At 39.2% G+C, this 26,415-nt stretch overlaps 2 protein-coding genes across 3 annotated transcripts in view; one reads left to right on the top strand and one right to left on the bottom strand.

Moving 5' to 3' along the window:
- Nucleotides 1-10,441: 10,441 nt before the first annotated feature.
- Nucleotides 10,442-11,660, top strand: LOC136759060 (C-C motif chemokine 4 homolog). The gene is made up of 3 exons (XM_066713871.1): nucleotides 10,442-10,641; nucleotides 11,243-11,360; nucleotides 11,544-11,660. Exons 1-3 carry the CDS (start codon nucleotides 10,515-10,517, stop codon nucleotides 11,653-11,655), a joined length of 357 nt encoding a protein of 118 aa, XP_066569968.1. The 5' UTR covers nucleotides 10,442-10,514; the 3' UTR covers nucleotides 11,656-11,660.
- Nucleotides 11,661-13,901: 2,241 nt separating this feature from the next.
- The window catches only part of LOC136759059 (septin-7), a 57,563-nt gene continuing 45,049 nt past the window's right edge, over nucleotides 13,902-26,415 (bottom strand). For both annotated transcript variants that reach the window (XM_066713870.1, XM_066713869.1), the window contains exons 7-13: nucleotides 25,266-25,358; nucleotides 24,588-24,684; nucleotides 19,625-19,676; nucleotides 19,371-19,496; nucleotides 18,900-19,035; nucleotides 18,566-18,711; nucleotides 13,902-18,201 (exon numbers count right to left, since the gene is read on the bottom strand). In XM_066713870.1, the coding sequence (XP_066569967.1) occupies nucleotides 18,162-18,201; nucleotides 18,566-18,711; nucleotides 18,900-19,035; nucleotides 19,371-19,496; nucleotides 19,625-19,676; nucleotides 24,588-24,684; nucleotides 25,266-25,358 (690 nt within the window). In that variant the 3' untranslated portion in view covers nucleotides 13,902-18,161. The remainder of the gene's footprint in view (nucleotides 18,202-18,565; nucleotides 18,712-18,899; nucleotides 19,036-19,370; nucleotides 19,497-19,624; nucleotides 19,677-24,587; nucleotides 24,685-25,265; nucleotides 25,359-26,415) is intronic.

The raw sequence follows: 26,415 nt of genomic DNA, 5'->3' as shown, positions 1-26,415 counted from the left end.
CTAATGTAATCCGAAAATACCTAGATAAGTAAGTCAATCAATCCATTTTTATTTGTATAGCGCCCTTTGCAGGTTAGCCACAGAGCACTTTACACATTGATAAACAGACAACAACAAAATAAATAATTTATAAAATAAAATAAAATAAAATAAACCATTAGGCACGGAGGAGAGAAAACAAAAATTCCAAAGAATGGCAGATTCTCTGGGGGTCCACGGCTTAAGGCCCAGTGCCAGATGCATAAAACAATTTAAGTAATTCTCTTAAGTTATTCACTTAAGGACATTTCCCCCTCACCTAAGAGGATGAATTACGAGTCTGGCTTCCAGGGTGGGGGTCAAGGTGCCTCGTCAGCCTCTCAGAGGGGGCTAATGCTGGAAGACAAAAATAAAATTGTGCTGAGCTGCTGATCATAAAATGCAGGAGTTGATAGAATGCATTGTGCACATCATGTGTGTGGCATACCGTCGACACTATGGGCTATAATGACTAGGAAAACAGAGATAAAAAATATGATTATTCAACCGTGATTTAAAGCCTGAGACAGAGGGGGCATCTCTTACATGGGCTGGATGATCAATCCACAGTTTCTATGGTGAAAGTAAATAGGTTGAAGGAAAGGTGATTTAGTGTAGGACTAGCAGGAATTCTGTTAAGTGAGTTGTGCCATGTGGAGCTGCGCTGTTTCTCGGAAAAGTTAAGCAGTTGACCAGGGGACAGAAACCAAGACACCAAAAAAAAACAAAAAAATATTGCAAAAGTTAGAATCATGTGGCCACTACAGTGTCAGGTTTGCAGAATGATTGCCGTCCTGGATGAACTCATCCAAGAAGATTTAATTTGTGAACATTATCAGCATGTTGAAGTCCTAGATATCAAGGTCCGTGATCTTGAGGCTCAGCTTGTTGATCTGTGCTGAATTAGTCAATCAGCCCATTTGAGAGAACCTAGGAGAGTTGAGACCTTAGAGCAGGAAAGTGTAGAGAACTGCTGGGTTACAGTAGGTCATAACCGCAGAAAAGGGCACGCGCAACCCTTAGAGACACCCCAAGAGCTAGAAATGCCCAACAGGTTCCAACGGCTGGACACTGAGTTGGACAGTGACAGGTCAGAGGGTGATGGGAGGGCAGTTGAGCACCAGAGCACCATGGTGCCCACTCACTACTAGTTATAGTAGGAGATTCAGCATTGGTCTTTCTTCTGGGATAGTAGATGGGGCTGTACAAACCAGACGGTCTACATCTAAACAGAAGGGGGGCTAATGCATTGGGAGAGCATATGTGCAGAGAAATTGAGAATCATTTAAACTAGGGACCAAGGGGGCAGGGAGCTCTGACAATGGGAGATGTTCCACTAAGGAAAGAAAACAAAGGGAAACTGCTAGTAGGAAAGTCCTGAAATGTTTGTACCTCAATGCCAGGAGTATAAGGAACAAGATGTTAAACCTAGAAGCCACAGTGTTGGCGCGTGACTATGATGTTGTAGGAGTGACAGAAATATGGCTTACAGAAAATGATAGGGATGATATACAAAGTTTAGGAGAGACAGGCACAATCGAAGAGGTGGTGGAATAGCATCATACGTCAGAAATGACATTGAGGCAGAAGAACTCAAATTGAACTCAAATTGGTCTTCAAGGTTCTTCAGCTTGTATTGCTTATTTTGATCAGCCTTATTTTGTGCTCCTGATAGTTCCTAAAATATCAAAAATCCTGATAAAGATCATAAACATTATGATTGGTATAAAATCATATTCCTAACAGGGTTGTACCCAAGATACCATTCCTGACCAGGATTTAGGCCAGGATCCCATTCAAGATTTCTACAAGGGAGATATTGAAGGTGTAGGTTTTTTTAGTTGTTGCTTTTTATTTAGACTTCCGGGCATATAAACCACTTCTGCATAAAACAAAACAAAATGTAAAAATGCTGTGTTGAATACACTGCATACTGTGCACAATTTATACCATAAAACGTCTAATACTCGCCAGGTCTCAAAGAGAAGCCGGTCTCCAACAGTCGCCAGGTTGATTTGCATAATCATGTAAACAAAAACCGGTCTGTAATAAATGCTGGGTTACACATCTTTCTGGTTTCCAGTAAATATATATACCATATATTACTCTAATAATCTCACTGGGATTTCCCTTAGCCGGATCAGGGATTCGAGGCCCATAGATAGAATGGTGTCAGAACACACGGTGCATCGCAGTTTGTTGCGTATGGGGCTGCGTAGCCGCAGACCAGTCAGGGTGCCCATGCTGACCCCTGTCCACTGCCGAAAGTGCCTACAATGGGCACGTGAGCATCATAACTGGACCACGGAGCAATGGAAGAAGGTGGCCTGGTCTGATGAATCACGAGTTCAAGGTGTTGACTTGGCCTTCAAATTCCCCAGATCTCAATCCAATCGAGCATCTGTGGGATGTGTTGGACAAACAAGTCCGATCCATGGAAGTCCCACCTTGCAACTTACAGGAGTTAAAGGATCTGCTGCTAATGTCTTGGTGCCAGATACCACAGCACACCTTCAGAGGTCTAGTGGAGTCCATGCCTCGATGGGTCAGGGCTGTTTTGACGGCAAAAGGGGGACCTACACAATATTAGGCAAGTGGTCATAATGTTATGGCTGATCGGTGTATATATATATATATATATATATATATATATATATATATATATATATATATATATACACTCACCTAAAGGATTATTAGGAACACCTGTTCAATTTCTCATTAATACAATTATCTAATCAACCAATCACATGGCAGTTGCTTCAATGCTTTTAGGGGTGTGGTCCTGGTCAAGACAATCTCCTGAACTCCAAACTGAATGTCTGAATGGGAAAGAAAGGTGATTTAAGCAATTTTGAGCGTGGCATAGTTGTTGGTGCCAGACGGGCCGGTCTGAGTATTTCACAATCTGCTCAGTTACTGGGATTTTCACGCACAACCATTTCTAGGGTTTACAAAGAATGGTGTGAAAAGGGAAAAACATCCAGTATGCGGCAGTCCTGTGGGCGAAAATGCCTTGTTGATGCTAGAGGTCAGAGGAGAATGGGCCGACTGATTCAAGCTGATAGAAGAGCAACTTTGACTGAAATAACCACTCGTTACAACCGAGGTATGCAGCAAAGCATTTGTGAAGCCACAACACGTACAACCTTGAGGCGGATGGGCTACAACAGCAGAAGACCCCACCGGGTACCACTCATCTCCACTACAAATAGGAAAAAGAGGCTACAATTTGCACAAGCTCACCAAAATTGGACAGTTGAAGACTGGAAAAATGTTGCCTGGTCTGATGAGTCTCGATTTCTCTTGAGACATTCAGATGGTAGAGTCAGAATTTGGCGTAAACAGAATGAGAACATGGATCCATCATGCCTTGTTACCACTGTGCAGGCTGGTGGTGGTGGTGTAATGGTGTGGGGGATGTTTTCTTGGCACACTTTAGGCCCCTTAGTGCCAATTGGGCATCGTTTAAATGCCACGGCCTACCTGAGCATTGTTTCTGACCATGTCCATCCCTTTATGACCACCATGTACCCATCCTCTGATGGCTACTTCCAGCAGGATAATGCACCATGTCACAAAGGTCGAATCATTTCAAATTGGGTTCTTGAACATGACAATGAGTTCACTGTACTAAACTGGCCCCCACAGTCACCAGATCTCAACCCAATAGAGCATCTTTGGGATGTGGTGGAACGGGAGCTTCGTGCCCTGGATGTGCATCCCACAAATCTCCATCAACTGCAAGATGCTATCCTATCAATATGGGCCAACATTTCTAAAGAATGCTTTCAGCACCTTGTTGAATCAATGCCACGTAGAATTAAGGCAGTTCTGAAGGCGAAAGGGGGTCAAACACAGTATTAGTATGGTGTTCCTAATAATCCTTTAGGTGAGTGTATATATATATATATATATATATATATATATGTGTATGTGTGTGTGTGTGTTTCTTACTTAAACATAAACTGCAACATCACAATGCTCTTCATGAATACCATGCCCCCTTCATTAGGCTCTTGCTAAATTATTTGTCTTGCACCAAGGAGCTGAATTAAAGTGCTTGTGCAGGTTCAATTACTATGAACATTATATTAAATATTTTAGTCTGTGTACGTAACAGGTGAATCCTGTGTTTTGCTTCAGTGCTGTATGAGGAGGAGGATAGTCTGTGGGATCCAATGTGGGGATTTTCCAGATTTGGACTGTAAGGGCTAGACACATACAGAAATGTTTCTAAGGAGTTGCTAGAATCAGTGAGTGCATATTCTCATTTTAAAACTGAAAGGAACACAGCCCACTTTTTCTGTTTGGTGTAAAACTTTAAACTAATGCCAACTGTATCATGCATGGAAACACCCCACTTATATAGGATATAGGCGGAATACATAACTCTGTAGTGAGTACGAGTGAGGTTTAATATTTCCTCGACAGTAGGCACTACTCCCACGAATGATGTATTAAGAAGGAAACCATTTTTAAGACATCAGCTAGTTTTCAGAACAACAAACAAAGAAACAAGTGAATTAATTAAACAAATAAGTCATAAAATACGTAAAAAACATAACCCAAACGAACACTGACACATTGCTGAACAAAATATAATATAAAATGACATTCAATATCAACATATTGTTACCCACACTGTACAGGTGTATTGTAGTTACTGTAGCAATCAGTGTTGCCAGGTCCTCTACTTGATTTTCCCCCAAACTGGTCCTAAAAATCCCCTAAATCAGAAAATTTCCCCCACCTTTCAGAGAAGGTGAAGTGAGGGGGGTGGGGGTTTGCTGATGAAGTAAGGTCTAGGGGTGGGGGGGTGGTGTAGAAGTGGGGTCTGGGGGGGTGGGGGGGGGCTGAGAGAGTGAGGTCTGGTGGGGGGGGCTGATGAAGTCAGGTCCGGGGAAGGGACTGGGTTGGGGGTACTGGTGAAGTGAACTCTTAATGAGAGCACTGAGGGCAATTTACAATGAGGAAAATAATCTCTTTTCCCCCATGTTTCCCCTCCATCTAATATTTCCCCCCATTTCCCCCCCATGGCTTCAATTTTGGGGAATTTCCCCAAAATCTGGCAACCCTGGCAGTTATTTCCGCCAGACACACAGAGGCTGTGAATAAACCCGGAGCTGCGCCTGCGCAAACCTTTGCCGGACGGGCTTTCTTTCCCACTGTGCCTTAACCGCGAAAGGCTTTAGACAACTAGAGGAGCTGCGAGAGCATTTTCAGGGTGTTTTCTCGCAGATATTTTCTTGATTTAACAGCGAAAATGTAACCACTCCCACTGTATTGTTGGGGGGGATTAACTACAATTTTAACCAAACTACACAACTGAACATCATGGGATTTACTTTAAAAATTAGAAGAGAGTAGCATCTAACTACACATGAAGGCGCGGCTGAGTGCAGTGTGTAGTGCTGTAGTAGCGGCTGTGAAAGCTGTGTTTTATTCTCTCGCGTTGGGCCAGAAAGGAGCTGCGAGAAGGTCGTTTTGCGGCGCAAATCGGGTCAGATTTAATACCGCGATAGTTTAGCAGCGCGATTTCCACTCGCAGCCATGAGCTAATGCTTCTGCCAGCGACTCGCAGCGCCAACATTTTTTATTTAATCCTGCCCCAGGTCAACCACGATGAGATCTTCATCCAGTAAAACACACCAAGGGCAGGAAGATAAGACATATTCCCCCAAATAAACGTCTATCACAAATTTGAATAATTCAAATGGCTTACGAAGCAAGAAGAACATTGAAAAATGATAGTCTCCCATTTTATAGCAGTCGGCCATTGTGACTCAGCTACTGTACAACATCTCTGAGCTCATGCTGGAAAACAGGGGGGGGATATTCTGTTGATGGGGCCTCGCTAACCAAATGTGTCGAAACAGAACACTTGTGTCTGAGAAATGCAGAAGGTGTTACAGAAATTTGAAGATAAGATCTGAATACTACCCACTGATATTGCTCCATTGCAGCAAAGAAGGAAATGCTAAAGAAGAGCCTAACTCATGCAAATTTGATACTCTGTTTTGACAAGTATTTCCTCGTATGGGTCTTCAACCATAGATGGTTTAGCAAATTATTTCAGAGTCCCAGTGCAGATGAAAACAGGGGCTTTCCTTTACGTTATTGGTGTTTATGATGTAATGCATGCATATACAGTGTTGGAAAAGGTCACTCTTTCCGCTCTGAATATCAATTTACAGACCTAGCTCTAGCTAAATGTATTCTGATTCGAGGAGAATCTAAATTATTTTTATTTCAAAACTATGAGGATACTTTGACAATTTTATTCAAATACAATGAAGGACGGAAGAATCAACATAAACTGTTGATTCGTTTGAAAATGTATTTGCCTCCTCTGAAGGAAATGCATATTATTTACCAACATTTCTGATCACAATTCAGCAAAAGTCCTAAGTATCTCCCACAGCATTTCTAGGATGGTTTCTTCTTGCTTTTCACTGCTGGGTACAGCTTATCTTCCAGCATTGCAGTGGGTTTAGGGAAAAGTAACAGCAAGATCAATCGTAAAATCTGTTCTTTCTGATATAGATAACTGAAGGTCAGTATGAAAGTGTTTTGAGGTTCATAATCAGGCTGAAAATCAAACCCTACATCCAGAAGTCACCTTCTTGAATATGTTAAATTTCTACAGTGCCACTGAATACCAAGGTATACAATCCACTTCAATTAAAGAGTGAACAGTTACAGTCAATGGATTCAACAGAGTCATTGAAAGCAATGGCATGGCAGTAGAGAGTGTACATACCCCGTTATAACCCATAAGACCCTACTGTGGTGTGTAGGTCACAAACATTACACAGTCTTGACAAAAATAAATAATCTAATTTGACCACATTGAGATATGCGTCAGGCTGAGATCCACGGTTCAATCAACTGCAATCTTAACAGTTTTCTCTAGACTGAATTGGTGTTGAAAATATATCGAAAATGCACCACAAATGAAAAAGTATAGCTTACTGAACTATATTTGTTTAACTAAACAAATCTCAGAAATAATACTTATACAAATGAAGGGCGTGAATTCTTCCAAGTGTATATGTCAAATAAAGAGATATACTGTGTGTATATATATATATATATATATATATATATATATATATATGTGTGTGTGTGTGTGTGTGTGTGTGTGTGTGTGTGTGTATACAGCTCTGGAAAAAATTAAGAGACCACTGCAAAATTATCAGTTTCTCTGGTTTGACTATTTATAGGTTTGTGTTTGGGTAAAATGAACATTTTTGTTTTATTCTATAAACTACTGACAACATTTCTCCCAAATTCCAAGTAAAAATATTAATAGAATGGAATGGCTGCCATACATGTAGAGATGCTGATTCAAGAAAAAATGACAGTGGTCTCATAATTGTTTCCAGACCTGTATATATATATATATATATATATATATATATATATATATATATATACACTCACCTAAAGGATTATTAGGAACACCATACTAATACTGTGTTTGACCCCCTTTCGCCTTCAGAACTGCCTTAATTCTACGTGGCATTGATTCAACAAGGTGCTGAAAGCATTCTTTAGAAATGTTGGCCCATATTGATAGGATAGCATCTTGCAGTTGATGGAGATTTGTGGGATGCACATCCAGGGCACGAAGCTCCCGTTCCACCACATCCCAAAGATGCTCTATTGGGTTGAGATCTGGTGACTGTGGGGGCCAGTTTAGTACAGTGAACTCATTGTCATGTTCAAGAAACCAATTTGAAATGATTCGACCTTTGTGACATGGTGCATTATCCTGCTGGAAGTAGCCATCAGAGGATGGGTACATGGTGGTCATAAAGGGATGGACATGGTCAGAAACAATGCTCAGGTAGGCCGTGGCATTTAAACGATGCCCAATTGGCACTAAGGGGCCTAAAGTGTGCCAAGAAAACATCCCCCACACCATTACACCACCACCACCAGCCTGCACAGTGGTAACAAGGCATGATGGATCCATGTTCTCATTCTGTTTACGCCAAATTCTGACTCTACCATCTGAATGTCTCAAGAGAAATCGAGACTCATCAGACCAGGCAACATTTTTCCAGTCTTCAACTGTCCAATTTTGGTGAGCTTGTGCAAATTGTAGCCTCTTTTTCCTATTTGTAGTGGAGATGAGTGGTACCTGGTGGGGTCTTCTGCTGTTGTAGCCCATCCGCCTCAAGGTTGTACGTGTTGTGGCTTCACAAATGCTTTGCTGCATACCTCGGTTGTAACGAGTGGCTATTTCAGTCAAAGTTGCTCTTCTATCAGCTTGAATCAGTCGGCCCATTCTCCTCTGACCTCTAGCATCAACAAGGCATTTTCGCCCACAGGACTGCCGCATACTGGATGTTTTTCCCTTTTCACACCATTCTTTGTAAACCCTAGAAATGGTTGTGCGTGAAAATCCCAGTAACTGAGCAGATAGTGAAATACTCAGACCGGCCCATCTGGCAACAACAACCATGCCACGCTCAAAATTGCTTAAATCACCTTTCTTTCCCATTCAGACATTCAGTTTGAGTTCAGGAGATTGTCTTGACCAGGACCACACCCCTAAATGCATTGAAGCAACTGCCATGTGATTGGTTGGTTAGATAATTGCATTAATGAGAAATTGAACAGGTGTTCCTAATAATCCTTTAGGTGAGTGTATATATATATATATAATTGAAAAAGTAATTGTAAATGGCAATGGACACATTACAAGGAGAACAGATCAGATGGATAATAAATGAAGCTATGGAACTGATGCCAAGAGATGAAAAAAGACATTGAAGATGACTGCAGTACATAAAAGATGGGAAGATGAAATAATGAACTGCGGGCATGACATGGAAAAGAGAAGCTGAAAGATAGACCAAAGAAAGTGTAAACATCTTGGGAAGGCCCTCATCCATCAATATGGGCTGATGATGATGATGATGATGATGATGATGACATATATATGTATATATCTTCAACAAGCTTTATTTGTCTGTCTGATCTGTTCTTCTTTAAGTACACTGAGACATTAAGCTGCGTAAATTTCAATTAAAACTGGAACAATGGTAATGTATATATATATATCAATGCAGTAAGAGGAAAGTTAATGTATCAATATATTTTTAAGTGGCCAAAGTCCCATTACAGTTTGTGAAAAACCACAACACATGCAGTAACTGTACTCTATTTAAAGACCTGCCTACATGGGTTTCAAATGTAGGGTTTCTTTTGTCCCTGATGTGACGTGAAGTACATTCCACTGTGGGTTGAGTTCATGAGTTGAGTTCTTTATGCCCATTTCATTAATAGCTTTTGTTCATAGATTTTAGATTTGATAAAGAATTATTAAAATCTTACCTAAAAATTATCATCTGTGTATTATTTTTTAAAGGAAGAACATTTAAAAATGTAAAATGTAGGATGATGATAATAATAATTATCATTATAATTATAATAGTAATAGCAATAGTAATAATAATAATAAACATTAATACATAATAGTAATAATAATTATTTGGATGGTTATGGTCAAACTTGACTTACACAGGAAATGTGAATTAAATCTTAGAAGTAAATGTATTAACCATCTAAAAATAAATACCAGAGGATAGTTATTTTTTTATTTTACAGATATCAATATCACCGTATTCCCCCTTGTTAGTTTCTCTTGCTAAAGTTATGCTACACAACCTCAGCCATCCGTGTGTTCATTTATTCACAAATTCCCTTTTTAAAGTGAACATTTTAAAATAACTGGACAATGTTGTAACTATAAAATGATTTGCCATGAGACTTGGGACAAATATAAAGTTTACTTGTGAATGTAAAAAGTTTATAGTATTTGAAGATATTCAAATATTTTATTCACAAATTAATGTTTATTGAAAATGTTTAAATATTAGTTTATGTATTTTATTCTTTTAACAGCAACAGGAGCAATGCATATAATCCACAACAAAAGTATGTTTTTTTTTTTTTTAAGCTTCCTTTTCCTGCTTCGTGGGTCAGTTATTCTGTATATGATTCTATATTATTATCAATAATACATAATAATAATAATACTAATAATAGTTTCTGTAGTAGTAGTAGTATATATGTTAATTTGTTGGTTGATTAATGCTAATTTCACATATAGACTCAATAATAAAGAAAAAACTATTTGTACTCTAATATATAGATACAATTTGAGATATAATTATTATTTGTTTAATTCCATTTATTATTATTATTATTATTATTATTATTATTATTATTATTATGAATGTTATTATTTTTATACTTGCAAATTCATAGTGGTAGACTTAGATTTGGAGAAACAATCTCAAGCGCTATGAAATGATGGACATTACGTGTCAGTAGGCGGAGATTAGAGGTGACATCTCAATGCTATAATTAGTCCTCACACTTAATACGTTACGTGGGGGAACAAATATCAAATTTCCTGAATTGTGGTTAAAGGAAATTCCACACTGTGGTCCATAACTGTTTAAAAAGCGGCATCAGCGATGGAGCCGACACTTCAGAGAGCTGCCACCACCATCCACCACCATCCACCATCCACCACTAGCATGAAGACCCTGACCAGCGCCTCCCTGCTGCTCCTGCTGTGCGCACTGTACCCGACTTCTGCAAGTAAGCATTTGATCCGTCACTTCTCTCATAACTTTTCATTGAAGTCAGTTATCATCTGATTATCATTAGAATTAATAAAACCAAAATCATATCATTATGTATCATTATAATAATTACTACTACTAATAACAAGTTTGTGAAAAACCACGTTTTTGAACGAATAAGTCTTAATGTGCCTCAAGTTGTGGATAAAACTGGGCTTTCTTTCTACAGTGCAGGAAATGATCTATATTTCTATCTATATCTGACCATCTGTTTCTCTATTTATGTGTGTACGTATTTGTGAAATGACACGACTGTTTCAAGCAATTCCGCAACATTTCAAACATCGAAGAACATAATTAGTAACTTCTTAGTAACTGAAGCGTGTGTTACTTTCCAGTTGATTTAGTTTCATTGCATGATTGAATGCAATAAATAATTCACAACCTATTATATTGAAAAAATGCTGCAGATGCACATAGAAGTACAAGCAATTTGAAATCTTTAGTTCTACCTTTTCACTCTTCCTATCCACTACAATAGTGGGTCTGTTAGCCTTCTTTCGGTTTGCCCACTTTGCAATGTCTCTGTTGTAATGTCCTCACTCACTTCATTCCAGCCAGAGCAAGCAACACCCCAGACCTGTGCTGCTTCAGATTCTATGATGGACGGATCCCCTTGGCCCAGGTGGTATCATTCAACAGAACAGACAGCGGGTGTCCCACAGAGGCAGTGATGTAAGTTCATGACTGTTAGAGTCACATCTCCACCTTGCTTCATTTGTCACGGCTGAGTAATTCAGAGACCAAAATAAAAATAAATTCACATGTATTAACGCGAGCAACATGCACTTCCTTTTATTGTGCAGAAGTGAGACAGAATTATCTTATTTCTTCAACTGTTTCCCTCCCCCCGCCCAGATTTTTGACCAGAAAGCATAAGCAGATTTGCATGGAAGCCAGCAACAAATGGGCGATGAACATTATCAATCAGCTGAGCAAGAACTCCACAATCAAAGAGACACAGAACTAGCAGCACGATGGGAAAGACTACAAGTGATGCTTTTACTTCTTTTTGTTCAGAGCACTTTAATGTCTGTAAGGTGACAGTCATCCATCTCAGGAAATGTATTACTTGTTTAATGACTGAATTCATAGGTACCCACCTTGCACACTGAAAGACAGTAGAGATAATGCACTTCAAGTTTATTTAGTTTGGTTGTTTGCCTTCATTGAAATGTCTGCTTTTGTGCCAACATGGGATAGGCAGTAGAAACTGCATGCACTTTATGGAAAGCACACTGCCTTCACTGACGGACAAAATTTAGATGACCAAGTTCTCTCTTCACAAGAGGATGGTACCTTTTAAATAAACAATGTAGTTTTAGTAATGAGTCCTAGTCCTACAATCAAACATTTTGCATTTAGAAGTAATCTTCATTTAGTCCTGGCTAGTATCACTGGAGTGGTTTAATTTCTTTAGGGACAATAAAAGGCTGTGTTGCTTTTCTGAATATTTGTGTTTAGTTCAATTTAATGAATAACATTGTTATAAAAATGCAATTAATCTGTAATGAGTTAAACATGGATATATTTGACCAATATCAATTGTTTGCACTCACAATACCATGTTACTTTCCCTTGTGAAACTGCAATAAAATAATTTTCTATAGCAAAATGTACAGCAATTTCTTATTGAAATTCAGTTGAGCTGTCATTCAATGGTTTGTGCTGCTGAGTGGTGTATGGTGTAGACTGTCTGTATTGAAGTATTTGAGATTCAATACCTTCCAAAACACTCAAGAAATGTGTGGCAGGTTTTTAGAAAATGGCGTCTGGACCGACTGTTAAGATCTGAGAAGAATGACCATTCATGACAGCATGGAATTTAGTATAACTTTTTTTTTTTTTATGTTTAATCTTAATAATGTACAATTAAAGAATGAAACCAGAAAATAATGAAAAAACAAACGAAGATCTGAAAAATATATATGCCTAAAGTCGTACTTTTGTCAAACATTAAAAAGGAGCTTCATTGGGAACAGTGATCTTAAAACGGAGATGACAGACTTTGCAGTTGTTAAAAACACACTAAATACAAGTTCATACACCTTGGATTCCTGATCAGAGACGATCACTGAGGAAGATCCACAATTTGCAGTCAAGAACAGAGCCTGGTTCCTATAGAAAGATGCCCTCGCTACCCCAACCCACCCCTTTCCCTTCATTGTTCAAATAAGTAGTGCTATTTAATACGTTGCCACACATATTAAACATAAAGGGGCCTGTGGCACTCGGCTGAGGCGTAACCAATAGCCAAGCTCTTCAAGTCAAACGTTTCCTTGGTGGCTGTAAAACTTTATCACTTTGAACACAACGAAAGGCTTCTTGCAAAATAAGAATGTTCACATGAGGCAATATAACCAAAAAAAAAAAAAAAAAAAAAACTAAGATTAAATGACTACGAACACACACATGAATGGGGTCATCTGTCATACCCCAACCCAGAGAAGGCATTTTTCTATAGGACTTCGGAACAGATTCAGTGTTTTGCAAGTAGGAGGGCAAAGGGAATTTGTGTTAAAGAAAACATTATGCAAAAGTCCACACCTCCATGACCTCTGGACACGTTATGGTTTCTGGCCGTCTTGCCAACTGATGGCCGGAACAAATACAACGGTCCTAGACATGGAACTGGGGCAAGCCTTGTTTAGTGCTCTTCATTCTTGAGAACACCCAGATTTTAGGGTATGTGTGTAAAGGTGGATTGTAAATTTGGAAAGACTCATCTTGATAGGCGGTGCTGGTGAGGAGGACCACCCTATTTTGTGAACTTTTGCACTGTGGTGGCTTATTTAGCTATAACCCAGACACAAAAATATGAAAAAAAAAAAAAGAGTTGTTAAGCAATGAATACAAACTGCAGTATTCTTTCAGGAATAAGTGCACTAAACTGCTGGCAATGTCCGTCTCTAGTAATTAGGTGTACTTCTGAATGATAGACGAGACATTCCAATTAAGTAGATGTCATTAAATTAAAATATAACGGCCTAAAGTGGATATAAAAATTAAATCAGACAAGTTTAGTCCATTTTAGGAAAAATAAGCCTCAAGGCTGACTTAAAACCAGCCAGTCCAGAATATTGCAGATTTCTACTTCAGCATTTATGCCAGATAATCAACCATGTTTCATAGTGTGGTTCTCAGCAGGAGCGGTTATAGAAGATGGCTACAGTTTAAATTGTTTCTGTCAAACTGAAGACAAACACTCATTTCAAATGGGGGGCAGGTTAATAGGAAGGTGGTATTTATTTGAACATGATTTTGGAGATGCATTTACACTTTAAATGGTGATCACAAGCTTGCCTCAGTCTGGAGCTATAAATGTATATGTATAGACCTCTGAAATTGTTTTGCCTGAATAGTTTTTTTTTTTTTTTTTTAAAGCATACATCTATATATTGGGACAAAGCTAACTTTATTCTACTGCCTTCTGGGAATAACATTAATTCCGCAATAATGGTTCAGTTTTAAGATTGCGTGAATGTCATCAGACAGGATGTGGATATACATTTGGCAGGATACAATTCTGCAAATCAGTCCAAGTTTTGTCCCCGTGTGGAGCTGCACTTTATGTAGGACAATAGATACTTAACAGCAAACAAACAGTCAAGACACAATGCTTTGCAATAGAAAATACAATATATAAACAGTTGAACCCTTCTGTGGTGTGCAGAAGTGTTCTATGCATGTATTTGCCGAGCTGCAGTTCTGCATATATATATTTTTTGATAGTTGATACAAACACAAACATTTGAGGTTTCTCTTCATAGATAAATACAAATAAGATCGCTTTTATTCTTCACAAGTATCTTTTTTTAATATATAATGTATGTGTGCGTGTGTATATATATATATATATATATATATATATATATATATATATATATACACACACACACACACACACATACATACATATATACCCACACACACACAGCTCTGGAAAAAAAATTGAGACCACTCCAAGTTCAGAAATCAATGTTAAGTGGTATATTCATTTTTTCCAGAGCTGTGTGTGTATATATATATATATATATATATATATATATATATATATATATATATATATATATATATATATATATATATATATCTTTCTGTAGTTTCTTGGAGATGGGATACGTGCTGTGTGAGAGGAATGTAAATGATATCTGGAGAAATGGGTAGCAAATTCCCAGGCAACAACCACACAGACAGACTGCAACGCACAGGACGTGAAGTTTGGTTGCATTTTATTATTCTGGCCTATATAACGTTTCAGTGCTGGATATTGATCAGCCCCGGGTTGCCTTGTCTAAGTGTTGGTTTCACAGACTTTGATAAGCACTTCTTGGAGTACTCGGTATTATTTTAGGTAGGGTAGTTTAAGGGCCGATTCCACAGACCCAAATTAGTTCTACTCATGGACTACAAAATGTTATTTTAGGTACAGTAGTCCTAGGCTAGTGCTAATCAAGGTCTGTGAAATCAGCCATATGAATTTGTGCTAGTTGAAATCTGTGAAACTAGCTAATTTCTTTGTGTAAACATTGATCTTTAAGTGGAAAATATTCACTTCAAGTACCCATGATACTTAATACACAATCTTAAAAGGGGAATTAAAATTTCCCAGCACTGTCAGTTTACAGATAAACCTACACTTTGTGACTATTACAGACAGGGAAGATAGTTTAGTTAACTCTAATCCAGCACCGACACTGACACTCCCAAAACAAACCCACACATAACCAACACAGGCCCAAAACGAATGGGTTATTTGTCAATGTCTGGAAAACCGGTCTACTTTGCTTTTGTTTAATTATTATTATTATGGCTTTGAATAGAAAGAAAAAAGCTGTATGAAATGACATTTTGAAGGTACTCTGCTTATATCAATCACAAACTGCTGCAAGACTTTGCATTTGCTCTGAATTCCCCTGGCTGTAGCAGTCAAGTGCCTGAACAGCACCTGCACACTGGCCCATTGCAAATATAGAAATAACAGTTTAGTAATGAAGATAAAGCTTATCAACATTCAGCCAAGGACATTTGGGACATTTAAAATCAGAAAAATCAGTTTATAAAAAGAGAATGTTAATAATGGCTGCTCTTAAGATTTACCCAACATTATAAAAGACAGACCAATAAAAGGAAAAGTACAGAGAGCAAAGTCATATTAAACAATGTACATGGTTTAAATTCTACTAAAAGGGGAAACTTAAAACAACCTTTTACCAGCTTTACTTATCACAGCATTCCAAAGCCTTTATTGTTTGCACCTCACCCTGTAAACGAAAAGCGTCTGCCCTCCCTTTCTTTCATACATTTCACAGCTTTTCTTCAACCTACCTAGTGCCATTCATGGCTTTTTTATTTCAGTATGAAAACTGCAAGTGACCCCACACTGAGGCTTAGCCTGGCTGCACCAGATGTGCCCAAAGGAAACTGTTTTTGGGGAATCATTTTGTTTGTACTATTTATCTTCAATGTGTGGTGCTAATTTCAGGCACTGTCAAAATGCTGGGAAGAATCTCACACCTACTACAAACCATACAAATAACCCCCCCCAGAAGTCTGCATATGTTCCTTCAAAATGGCATTTCCACAAGATTAGTCTGCAGAGAACTTTGGACCTTGAAAGAAAGCTAACAGTTTCCATTCCTTAACACACCAATGTTCAAATTCCTAAACTTGTGGCTCTCACACCAAATAGACTGGCAGCACTGTCTCCAAACCCTGTTGTTCAATATTGTGGCCTAACAAAATCAGTTTTGCTGAACTTTTGAACCTCAAATATATTTCACTCTGATAATTTCAAAATCCACCACATAGAAGATCTGCTTCTATAAGGTTGGCTAGAACTGGTCGAAACCCAATGCTGAAAATAGAGCGGTTATTCCCTTCTGATTTTGCTGAGTTGGTTCCTTACTCAAAGCTTAAATGTATTCAATTATATTCCTCAGGTTTTGAGTTGCCATTACTGATACTAAAGTTATAATGCATGACTAACAATTCAATTATATAGGTTTGATGTGGGCCACTTCAGATTCACATTACATTAATATACAATTGTTTTATACCAATAATGCAATATGATTGATACCTTTATTGACATTTTTATTTTACAAATTATGAACATTTCTGCTAATAACCCAATAATTTAGATCCTTGATGGTTGCTATGGTTTCTGTGACTGGCAAGGAATACTAATCCTGCAAGAAAGAAAATTAAAGCTGGCGTGATCCTATAATAATATAATAAAGCAGCCCTGCCAAGTTGGGACCCACTTTGTTCAAAACATTTAGAAGAAAATTTGGCACAGCTATATCTGTATCCCACTGAACTCAAGTCTTGTAGAGCTCTGTACCACAGTTTCAGGCTGGAAATGTAAGGATAAAAGAGATTCAAGATTACATTTTTTTTTTTTTTTAATTTTGTATGTTTTTGTACTAGAGTTTTAGAGTCCACATCTCTTTTGGGTAAATTATTTTAGCTACATCACATGAAAGTCTCAGTTCTGGCAAGGACATATTAAAAATGAAAATATTCTCTCCAATTTTGTTTTGGTGTTGCTTTGCAGCTTTGACCACAACATCAGGCCATCACATGAACTTATTTTAATCAATACTCCAGCCACATGATAGCTACCTTCAAGGCACAGAGGGGTCCAGTCTAATGATATTGACATCTGAAAATTGAATAGAAAGCAATTTTGGACTGCAGAGATACAAAGAGGAGTTCTGTCAATAATTGCAAAATAGAAAATTATGTATGTGCATTGCAAATCCCTAATCATCACATCAGAACATACGCTGATCTTCGTCACAAGTTAGTCAATCATTAGGAAAAAACAAAAAAACAAAAACAATAACAATAACAAACTGACAATGTTGGCGCAGAAATCATTAAACTAGACCCCCCCAGATTGAGTGGAGCTGTGCTTTTTATGCCTCCACCTGCTGTTGTAGCCACCCACCCCCCTTTAAAAGGAACCAAATGTGGGTTAGAAACGCTGCAGATCAGTCTTTTAGCACTCAAGCCCTCGTTCGACATGGCAATATTCATATCAGACAAGGACCCGGTTCTTTCCAACTTCAGAGCCTGATGGCTACCGACTCCGTGGCACAAGCCGACTCCTCTCAGCAGTACACTTGTGTGTGTTATGGTTATGCGATTACGTATGGATTGGACCAGGCGGGTGGCGGTGTGGGGTTGGCATGAAGTGCGCTTGGCGTGAATTAACTGGCAAGCCAGCCTGCGCCAGGTCGTGCTTGTGTAAGTGTGAGGAGCTGGCAGAGCCAGAGACAGTCTGTATGTGTGGGTACTGCTCAGTCAAAGCATGTTTCTGTAATGTGTAGGTGTGTTGGAGGCCTGTCAGTGTGTCTGTGGTGGGGGGAGTGGCGGGAAGTGTAGATGCTTTATGGTTAGGTACCAGCGGTGTAAAAAGGAGTTTGTGATTTTGTTTTATAGGAGATTGAGGAGGGGCAGAGCAGCGTCTCAAAAGATCTTTCCCTTCTTCTTGTTTTTTTCCATGGTCCTGCACAGACAAACAAAAATGAACGACTGTTAGACTATCCTGAGAGGCATGCAGGAAAATGTAACTGTTCATTAACCCACATGTGTTTTTAACCAGTTCATCCATGTTTTAAATTGGTGTCAAAGGCTTTAATATAGCAGATTCCTACACAGCAGTATACACATCTGTGTCAAAAGGAAACCAGCTGCCACTGGCACCGTCCTCACTCTGGAGAGCGGATAAGTGATAAGAATGTGAGGGAGGCACTGTGGGGAATGTCTTAGGGTTGGAATGGGAACAGGACAGCAATTAGTGTTGAAAGGGCTTGAGATTAGTCAGGGGTTGTGGGCTGTGAATCACAAGATCAGCTGTGTGGGGTCCTTACTTAGAGGCATCCAGTTTCTGCTGCTCCAAGATGCGTTGGTGGGCCTCCCAGTTGACCTTCTCATCCTCGAACTGCCGGCGCTTCTCCTCCAGCTCCTTATACTGGGCCTCCAGGTTCTTCTTCATCTGCTCGTGACGCCTCTCGAGCTGAGGGAATACACATACCCATCACACACAGATCACACCCAGACAGACTCTTTGACAGAGGCCACTGATGGCCAGAGAGTCCTATGGCTTGTGTGCCTTTGTAGAAAGACTCATGTTGCTGAACCACAAATTGGAATGACAAGACCTACAAGACAGACTGAGGGGACGTTTGGGCTAAAAATGGGTACCTCAGCCTCGGAGTCCTTCAGTTTCTGTTTCTTCTCTTTGACCTTCATCTCAAAGACCTGCTCCATCTCCGTCTCCATCTTCTTCATCTTGGCCACATGCTCCCGCCGCTCCTCCTCCATCTGGGCCAGTGGGCTCCTGGGATAGTGAGGAACAAGCCCACCCAGTCACACCTCTGCTCACCCCACAGTGGTTTTAAACTCAGACTTACACACAGCTCCAATAATTACACATTTTTCTCCAATTCTACGGTTCAGATTAATGAAATCGATTCTAAAACAAGAGCTGGAACTTTCCCTGTTGGCTCAATATGGGCACTAAATTATTTGTAATCTATCCAACCATCAGAGATTATTTTTCTGTCAGTCTAGCACTCCTTTGGTCTACCAAACCATCTGAGAGTAACATTAATGGGCGCAACTCCCAGCAAGACCTTTCTTAATGCAAGGGTCAGTAAGAAGCGCCAGTCTTACTTGGTGAGCTGTCCCTTGGTCTTGGTGGCGTCCACCCCATTGCAGGTGACGGCTGCCAGTTTCTTGCTGCGGTAGTTCTCATAGTGAACGTTGTTTGTCACATCCTTCAGGTCCTGCATGTGAGTCCTGGGGAGAGGGAGAGAGAAGAGAAAATTAGCTGCTTTAACATAGTGAGGTAAGACTTTTTGATCTGAAGAGTTTTATACAAGAATACCCAAGAAAAAGTGCACGCTGAAGCTGGGCTGAAGCCTCACCTGATCAACATGTTGCGAAGGATTGTGAAGTCGCAGTGCTCTCCGTTTTCAACTGAAAGAGATTAAAACAATCCACAATTTACAATGAGCAGATCTTTACCCACATGAAAGGTATTGTATGAAGCACCTCTGAGGTTCAGGAAAAGTAACCTCACTAACTACAGGTTACATCAGGTTTCACATTTAACCCCAGCAACCAGAATCTCCATATTCAAAGATAATGGCATAAAAAAAAGTTTAGTTAGGATAGATCTACAAAATCTCCCTTAAACTTAGAACAAACTATGATCTAAATATTTTATTTTCACTACTCACATTTATTTAGTAGCAGCAAATACTTCCATTTAACTCTCCTAACTTAGTATGCAGTTAAAAGTAAATGTAAGTAGCATTAATGTACTAAATATAATTCATCCATTATCACCTACCTTACTAGATAACTTCTCATAAGTATATTAAGCCTGGGAGTCTATGCAATACATCTGTTCCATAGACTAATTGGTTACAAAAAATTGTAGCATACAGGTTTATGATTGGGGGGAAAAATGACAAAACCAGTGACATTCCCCAAAATGAGGGTGAGGGAGGAGGGGTAGGTGGATTGGAGGGGTGATACAACTAACTGGAACATGAACTAATATGTTTTCACATTTTAGCAGGTTGTACTTTGCTTGTGGGTTCACCGCCTGTCCTGCCAGGAAGCAAACTGCATTATCCTGTCACAGCGGAGCAGACATCAAGTGCTGCTAATCAGAATCCAATACCACAAGTGAACATTATACATGACAACCTTTATCAGGCCAGGTTCTCCCTTCAGAGATGGCTGTGGGTGTTAGAGGAATACATAACTGAGTGGTTAAAAAAAAAAAAAAGAGATGTACAGAATTTAATTCAAAGCTTTTTATTCCACTGCAGAAGAGGCTCAAACAAACTCCAGCTTATTTTCCAAAGCATTTTTTTGCACAAGGAAAATATGTCCACAATGTCAAAGCTTTCTAGCTCACTCTGGGACTTCTAAAGAATGAAAAAAAGAGCATAAATCCTCGACACTGTACTAAAGAGGGAATCTGCAGAACAAAAGGCAGGTTTTGTCAGCCAAGGAAAATTTCCAATTCTGTGGCCAACAAAATTAGAGGTTTTACTTACAGGCTATAAAAATATAGGAGACACTTTAAAAAAACAACAGCAAAAACAAAAAACAAAACAAAACACAATGGCTGGGAGGTGGAACTGGTTGCTCGCCGATGTCCTAGTTTCCAGTAAACAGTTTTGTTGTGGTTATGGTTTTCCTGGCAACACTGGCTTCATAACATGCCCTGTATTTAAATTCAGCACTGGATGTCACTGCTATTCCAACAACACGATTGACTGCCGTGACTGAAGATGTGCCGACGTTAGTAAATCGATTGTGAAGAAAGCAGAGGTAGTTTGATGCTTAATTCACACCAGGGACAACTGGCAGACATGCGGTTAAATAACACCCAAAATGCAGCATTGCAAATGTTGAATGCCATAGAAGAGTGCACCGCTGTCCACTTTCTGTATTATGTTTAAATGAATTCCCATTACCCCTGTGCCCACCCTTCATACCCACTATAATCTGGAAAAGCCACTTATTCCACACATACAACCCCAGTACCACCACCAACTGGACTGCCAACCTTGGACTCCCACAATGCATCAGTGGCACGGCCTGGAATTGAACCAGGAACCTCCAGCCTGTTTAAACATCCTAGTAATCTGCCTTCCGTCATGTTTCAGTAATGAAGATAGGCTTAGTATAACAAAGGCATGGCCCCACTTGCAGAGAAAATTCAATACAATAATTATGAACGTAAATGTATATGCAAATAGTTTATAATGCATCAGATCATGAACACTAATATAACAGTAAAATGGTAATTAAAACAATGCCAAATGCATTCCAGCAGTTTAAAAACTGCAGACTGGTCTCTGGAATATTAGGGATTTCATTGGGAATGGAGACATTTTATGTTATTTTTGCTATATTAAGAGCTGGGTAGCTATGGAAACATGCTGTAGTCACACTGTAGTCATAGAAACAAAATCACCTGCCACAAGCACTGGTGCAAGGACAATGATACATCAGTGACAAAGTATCCAGTCAGGGCAAGGACTGATCCAATATCACTGGCTATAAACACAAAGAGCAAGAAAATGGAAAGCAATCAATGAATCAATCAACAGTATATGCAGTGGACTAAATTGAATGTCTGCTTGCACAACACCACACATTGCCCTGTAGTTGGCACTGTTGGCTTAGCTTTAGAGCTTGTAGGTGGCTGCATGCTTCCTTCGAGAATAAAAATGTATGCAGTGATACCAGTGCTAGTTATCAGAATCCAGTTCAATAAAACCCCTTCAAGCTAAATGTTCCTCAATCATTCCTTTACTTTATGGATGGAGTACAAAGCAGCTTTACACATTTACACACACTATAGTTAATGAAGCATATATCCATGACTGTTTACTTCACTAGTGTGTAATATAACGAAAACACTTAGACTAGCCAGTAAGAATGAAAATTGATCAGGTGTAATGCTGTCCTGCTTCAGCAGTACAATGCAGCTTGCAATGGATGTAATGGATCAAACTGCTACTGGGGAGTCTTATTTGCCTCCCATTGGTAGAAGAGATAGGAAAATGACAGGGAGAGTTGTAATCTTCAAACTGGGATCCAAGCGATGTGATGACAATGAAAGGTGTGTATGCAAATGAGGGGCTAAACTAGAGAAGGGAGCATGCAATTCAAGAGAAAAGAAAAAAAGTGGGAGGGGGGGAGGGGGGAGAGAAAAAGCAAGAGATGGTTCATTTACCAAAAATGCCCTCTGTCAGTCATGGAAAAGAGGAAAAAAAAAAAATAATAATAAAAAAAAAAAAAAAAGAATAGAATGAAAAAGTGAAAGATTGAGAAATGTGCATCTACATACAAGAACAACAGCAATAAAAAATCCTTTAGAAAAATGAAAAAAAAAAAACGACATTCACAGCATATTGTGAATCCTGCAAATAAGCAGTTTTATAAAAATAAGTAAACATAAAATAAAAAAAAAATGCCTGGGAATGAATGGGATACAAAAAGTTAATAATTGGGGTTGTAGAAAGTTTCCTACAAGGAACATCAAGGACTGAGGGCCAGATTAACACAAACTCCACACTCTAATAGAAAACTGCAAACCTGTACACATCAGGTTTGTAGTTTATTAGCAGGTGGGACAAGTTTTGGATTTACTCTTTCCTTAAGTCTTTATGCCGTTTATATGTGCAACAGTGAGTTTCACATTACATGTGATGAAAAAAAGAATATGTAGAGTTGATGAAGATTGCAATGTATGACCAAATCAGAATTAAAACATAGCTAATGCTCCACCAAACTCCCTTGAAAGATGATTATATTTGATTCACAGCTAAAATAGGTTGTTGAAGTTGTTTTCTGTTAAAACAAATCACCAGTAACCTGCAATGAATATAATGCCTAATTTAACAATTAACACACATTCACATTATACGATGAAGAACAGAACTCCATTAGGGATTTTATGGTGCTGTAATAAGGAATACCTTTAGACCCCAATAGGTAAGGCAGATTAGACAATTCAGACCCATCTATGGCCATCTTTAAAACCACAGTGTGCAATTTTAAAATAAGCCTCACAAATGCAAAGGAATTCTCCAATTAGAACACTTCTGTGGTTAAATCATACATTCTGTCTTCGACGTGTGTGCATCTCTTCTAGATTATGTACCTGGTGTTTGGTCAAATATATGAGCAGTTTATTTTAATATAGCACATCTCTGTAGCGTTTTCTAAATTTCTTGTGCGTATGGTTGTTTACTTGGCTATGTTTTATTACACTGGATATAGAATGTTTGTAAGCCACTACATACATTAAACTACAAAATTAAAGATTCATGATAGAAACAGAGATAGATATATGAAAATGCACATATCTATGGCTTTATAATGAGACTAAAGACTTTGCTCATAGTCCATAAATAAATTATCCTCACCCTCACTCCTTGTCTAGAGTGTTTTATCAATGTTTGCTCTTCATTAATCCCTTAGCCATATGAACTGGAAAAGGCAGCTACTCACAAACACTCCTCAAAAGGCAATCATGAAGATTTGAACGGGGGCAGAAAATGATTGATGTGCAATATTCTTAAGTCTCCAGTCAAAAACCTCTCTCTCTCAAGTCCTAAACCTTCCCATTTCATGAAAGCAACATGGAGGGTGCACTTCATATCCACTGTGTAAGCCATAATGCACCCTGCTTTGAAAGCTGAGAGCAAGGAACAGTTTCCAGGTATGAAATAGCTCAGCCAACGAGCTGTGACTGTTCTTCATGGGATGGAGTTCGATACTGGACCCTACAGATGCATCTCAAAGGGAAAACTGCTCAAGCAAGATTGTCCCCATCACTTCTGGTGGAAGGCAAGAGGAGAAACTAGTACAATCTATGGAGCAGAATAGAAATGTAGCCACTGTGCACATTAGGGGTGTGCAAACATCCCTTACCCTCATCCCAATTCAGGTCTACATTTTGTGACAAGGTTTTTCTAATCCATTTTTGTTTTTGCTGGAATTGCTAGAAGGTGGTTTTGGTCTAACGAGGGACATGAAATAGAATCTTAAAGAACATAAATGACACATAGCTATACAATATTAACAACGAAAAGATACAAATACCCTTAAATTGGGTATCGGTTGTTGCTTTTATGGTAGATAAGGATGCTCAAAGAACTACATATGCAGTTCTTTTATTGCTTAGGACTAAGTAGTCTACAGAAAGGGGTTCAAAGATGGGGAATGGATAAAGACGGACAGTAAAACACAGGTCAGTCCAACACTGGGCTATCGCCATTCCAACACAGTTTACCCTGGCAGCTCCTACAACCCACACGACATACTACCAACATACTACAACACGTCATTGCCTACCTTCTGCTACCCCCCAGGGATACTGGCGACCTCTGACCTTCCGCCCATTGACCTCGATGACCACATTGCTGCCCACTACAGCCAGCGGCATTCGCTCCTGTGGAGGGAGAGGAGGTACAAATAAATTACTAGCACTAGAGATTGTATAACTATACATCTTGGAAAAAACTAAAACAGTTTAATAGAACAGTGCGGTATGTGTACGTTTGTTTTAATCTACAAAGGTGTGTAAATGCCAGTTCTGTAACATCACATTCAACCACTAGAGGTCTCCATCAATCCAGGCTGATAACAGTGTTAATGAGGTGTTCACAGTCCAGTTTATAGAGGGTCAATAAATTGGTGTAAACAGGCTTTTCATTCTTCACAAACGTGCACGCCAATGAATGGATGTGTCAACTTATTAATGATTGAATTACAGGTCTTCACAGCGAGTGATGTCAGCCAACGCCAGCATTGCTCCCTGGTGAAAGACTATGACACAGACCAGATTCCAAGCAGCCATGTCTGTGCCTGCAGTCCCAGCAGAGGCTATTACCCACTGAGTACCTAATTTTTATTTTCTGGTTCCTGGTCTCCCGTGCACAGTAAAGGTACGGCAGATGTTGGGTAACTTGGCTGGCAGCAGCGACTCCCGACACAAGCTGGGCACCAAGTCACTGAGGCTTCCTGCAGTACCTTGATCTTCCTGATCAGCTTGCTGTCCTCGTCATCCTCTGTGTCGGGGAACTCGTAGATCTTGATTTTGTGTTCTTGGATTTCCTTCATGATCTGGAAATTATACAGTAATATGAAAATATTATAAGGAGAACATGCCACTAATTGATTCCTCCAGCTTGAACTTCCATTCTAAAGAGCAGCCTCAACAAAATGGCTTGCCATTGTTCATTCCAGGCATTAATAATTCTCTGTTCTGGATTTCTCTTCTAAACATTCCATTGAAAATTCCTGAATTCTGCTCCATTTACTTGTAATAGTAGGAGTGCTCTACTAATAATTGAAACCTTGATCTTAGTCATCACTTTTAGTCAAATTTTCAGCACGAATTTGGTTTGCTCTTTGGGGGACATTCTCCAAGGCATTCATATATACATATATTTATTTATTTATTTATTCTATCCACAATATGGAGTTGGGAATTGTATACAGACCTCCAGATAAGGTCTAATTAGGGCATCGTACAGTTTAAAAATAAATCGGGAGAAATTATTTTCACTCTAAGCCTGAGCATCTAATCTGCTCAGCACACTGGCTTCATTCTAAGAGTGGAGAATGGCTGAGATTTTTTTTTTTTTAATAAAACCATTCCAGTTAAACAAAAAAAATAAAAATAAGGTACAGTCCCTAATGCTGCACCAGTGTCTCAACCCCCGCCTCGCCCCTCTCACAGTCTCGCCAAGTTCTCCTGGAAGCAGGTGGGGCTGGAAATGTTCGATACGATAAATGGCCAATGAAGCAGCACACGGCAGGACAAAGCAGTTTTCTTGAAAGCTGGAGCTACCTCAGCTTGAGAAAACCTCTCCCAGCAGCTGACCGAGTCTTCAGATTGTGGAAGATGCTTTGTGAAGAGGTTTCAGGGGAGGGCCAGGTGAAGTTTGTTACAGCACAATTTCTTCTAATTCAAGGTTGCCCAGTGCTGTTTTGGACAAACCTTTTATTTTGGATCTGGCTGAAGCTAAACTCACAGCATTTTTAATGGGATTAATTATACTAAGTTTCTGCTCTTTTCCTCCCTCTTAAACCTAATTAAATCAAATTAGCCAGCAAGTTATCACTAATCACTAATAAGATATCGCATTTTGGCGATTGCAATTAGCCCACAAGCTAT

Source organism: Amia ocellicauda, chromosome 9, assembly GCF_036373705.1.
Source record: "Amia ocellicauda isolate fAmiCal2 chromosome 9, fAmiCal2.hap1, whole genome shotgun sequence".
Lineage (NCBI taxonomy): Eukaryota > Metazoa > Chordata > Actinopteri > Amiiformes > Amiidae > Amia > Amia ocellicauda.
This window is presented reverse-complemented; position numbering and strand designations above follow the sequence as displayed.

What these genes read in the sequence shown, in the direction of transcription:
- LOC136759060 (XM_066713871.1), top strand. Translation starts at nt 10,515, where the DNA reads ATGGAGCCGACACTTCAGAGAGCTGCCACCACCATCCACCACCATCCA. An exon ending in ACTGTACCCGACTTCTGCAA is followed by an intron (nt 10,642 to 11,242) that starts GTAAGCATTTGA and finishes ACTTCATTCCAG; the next exon opens with CCAGAGCAAGCAACACCCCA. An exon ending in TGTCCCACAGAGGCAGTGAT is followed by an intron (nt 11,361 to 11,543) that starts GTAAGTTCATGA and finishes CCCCCCGCCCAG; the next exon opens with ATTTTTGACCAGAAAGCATA.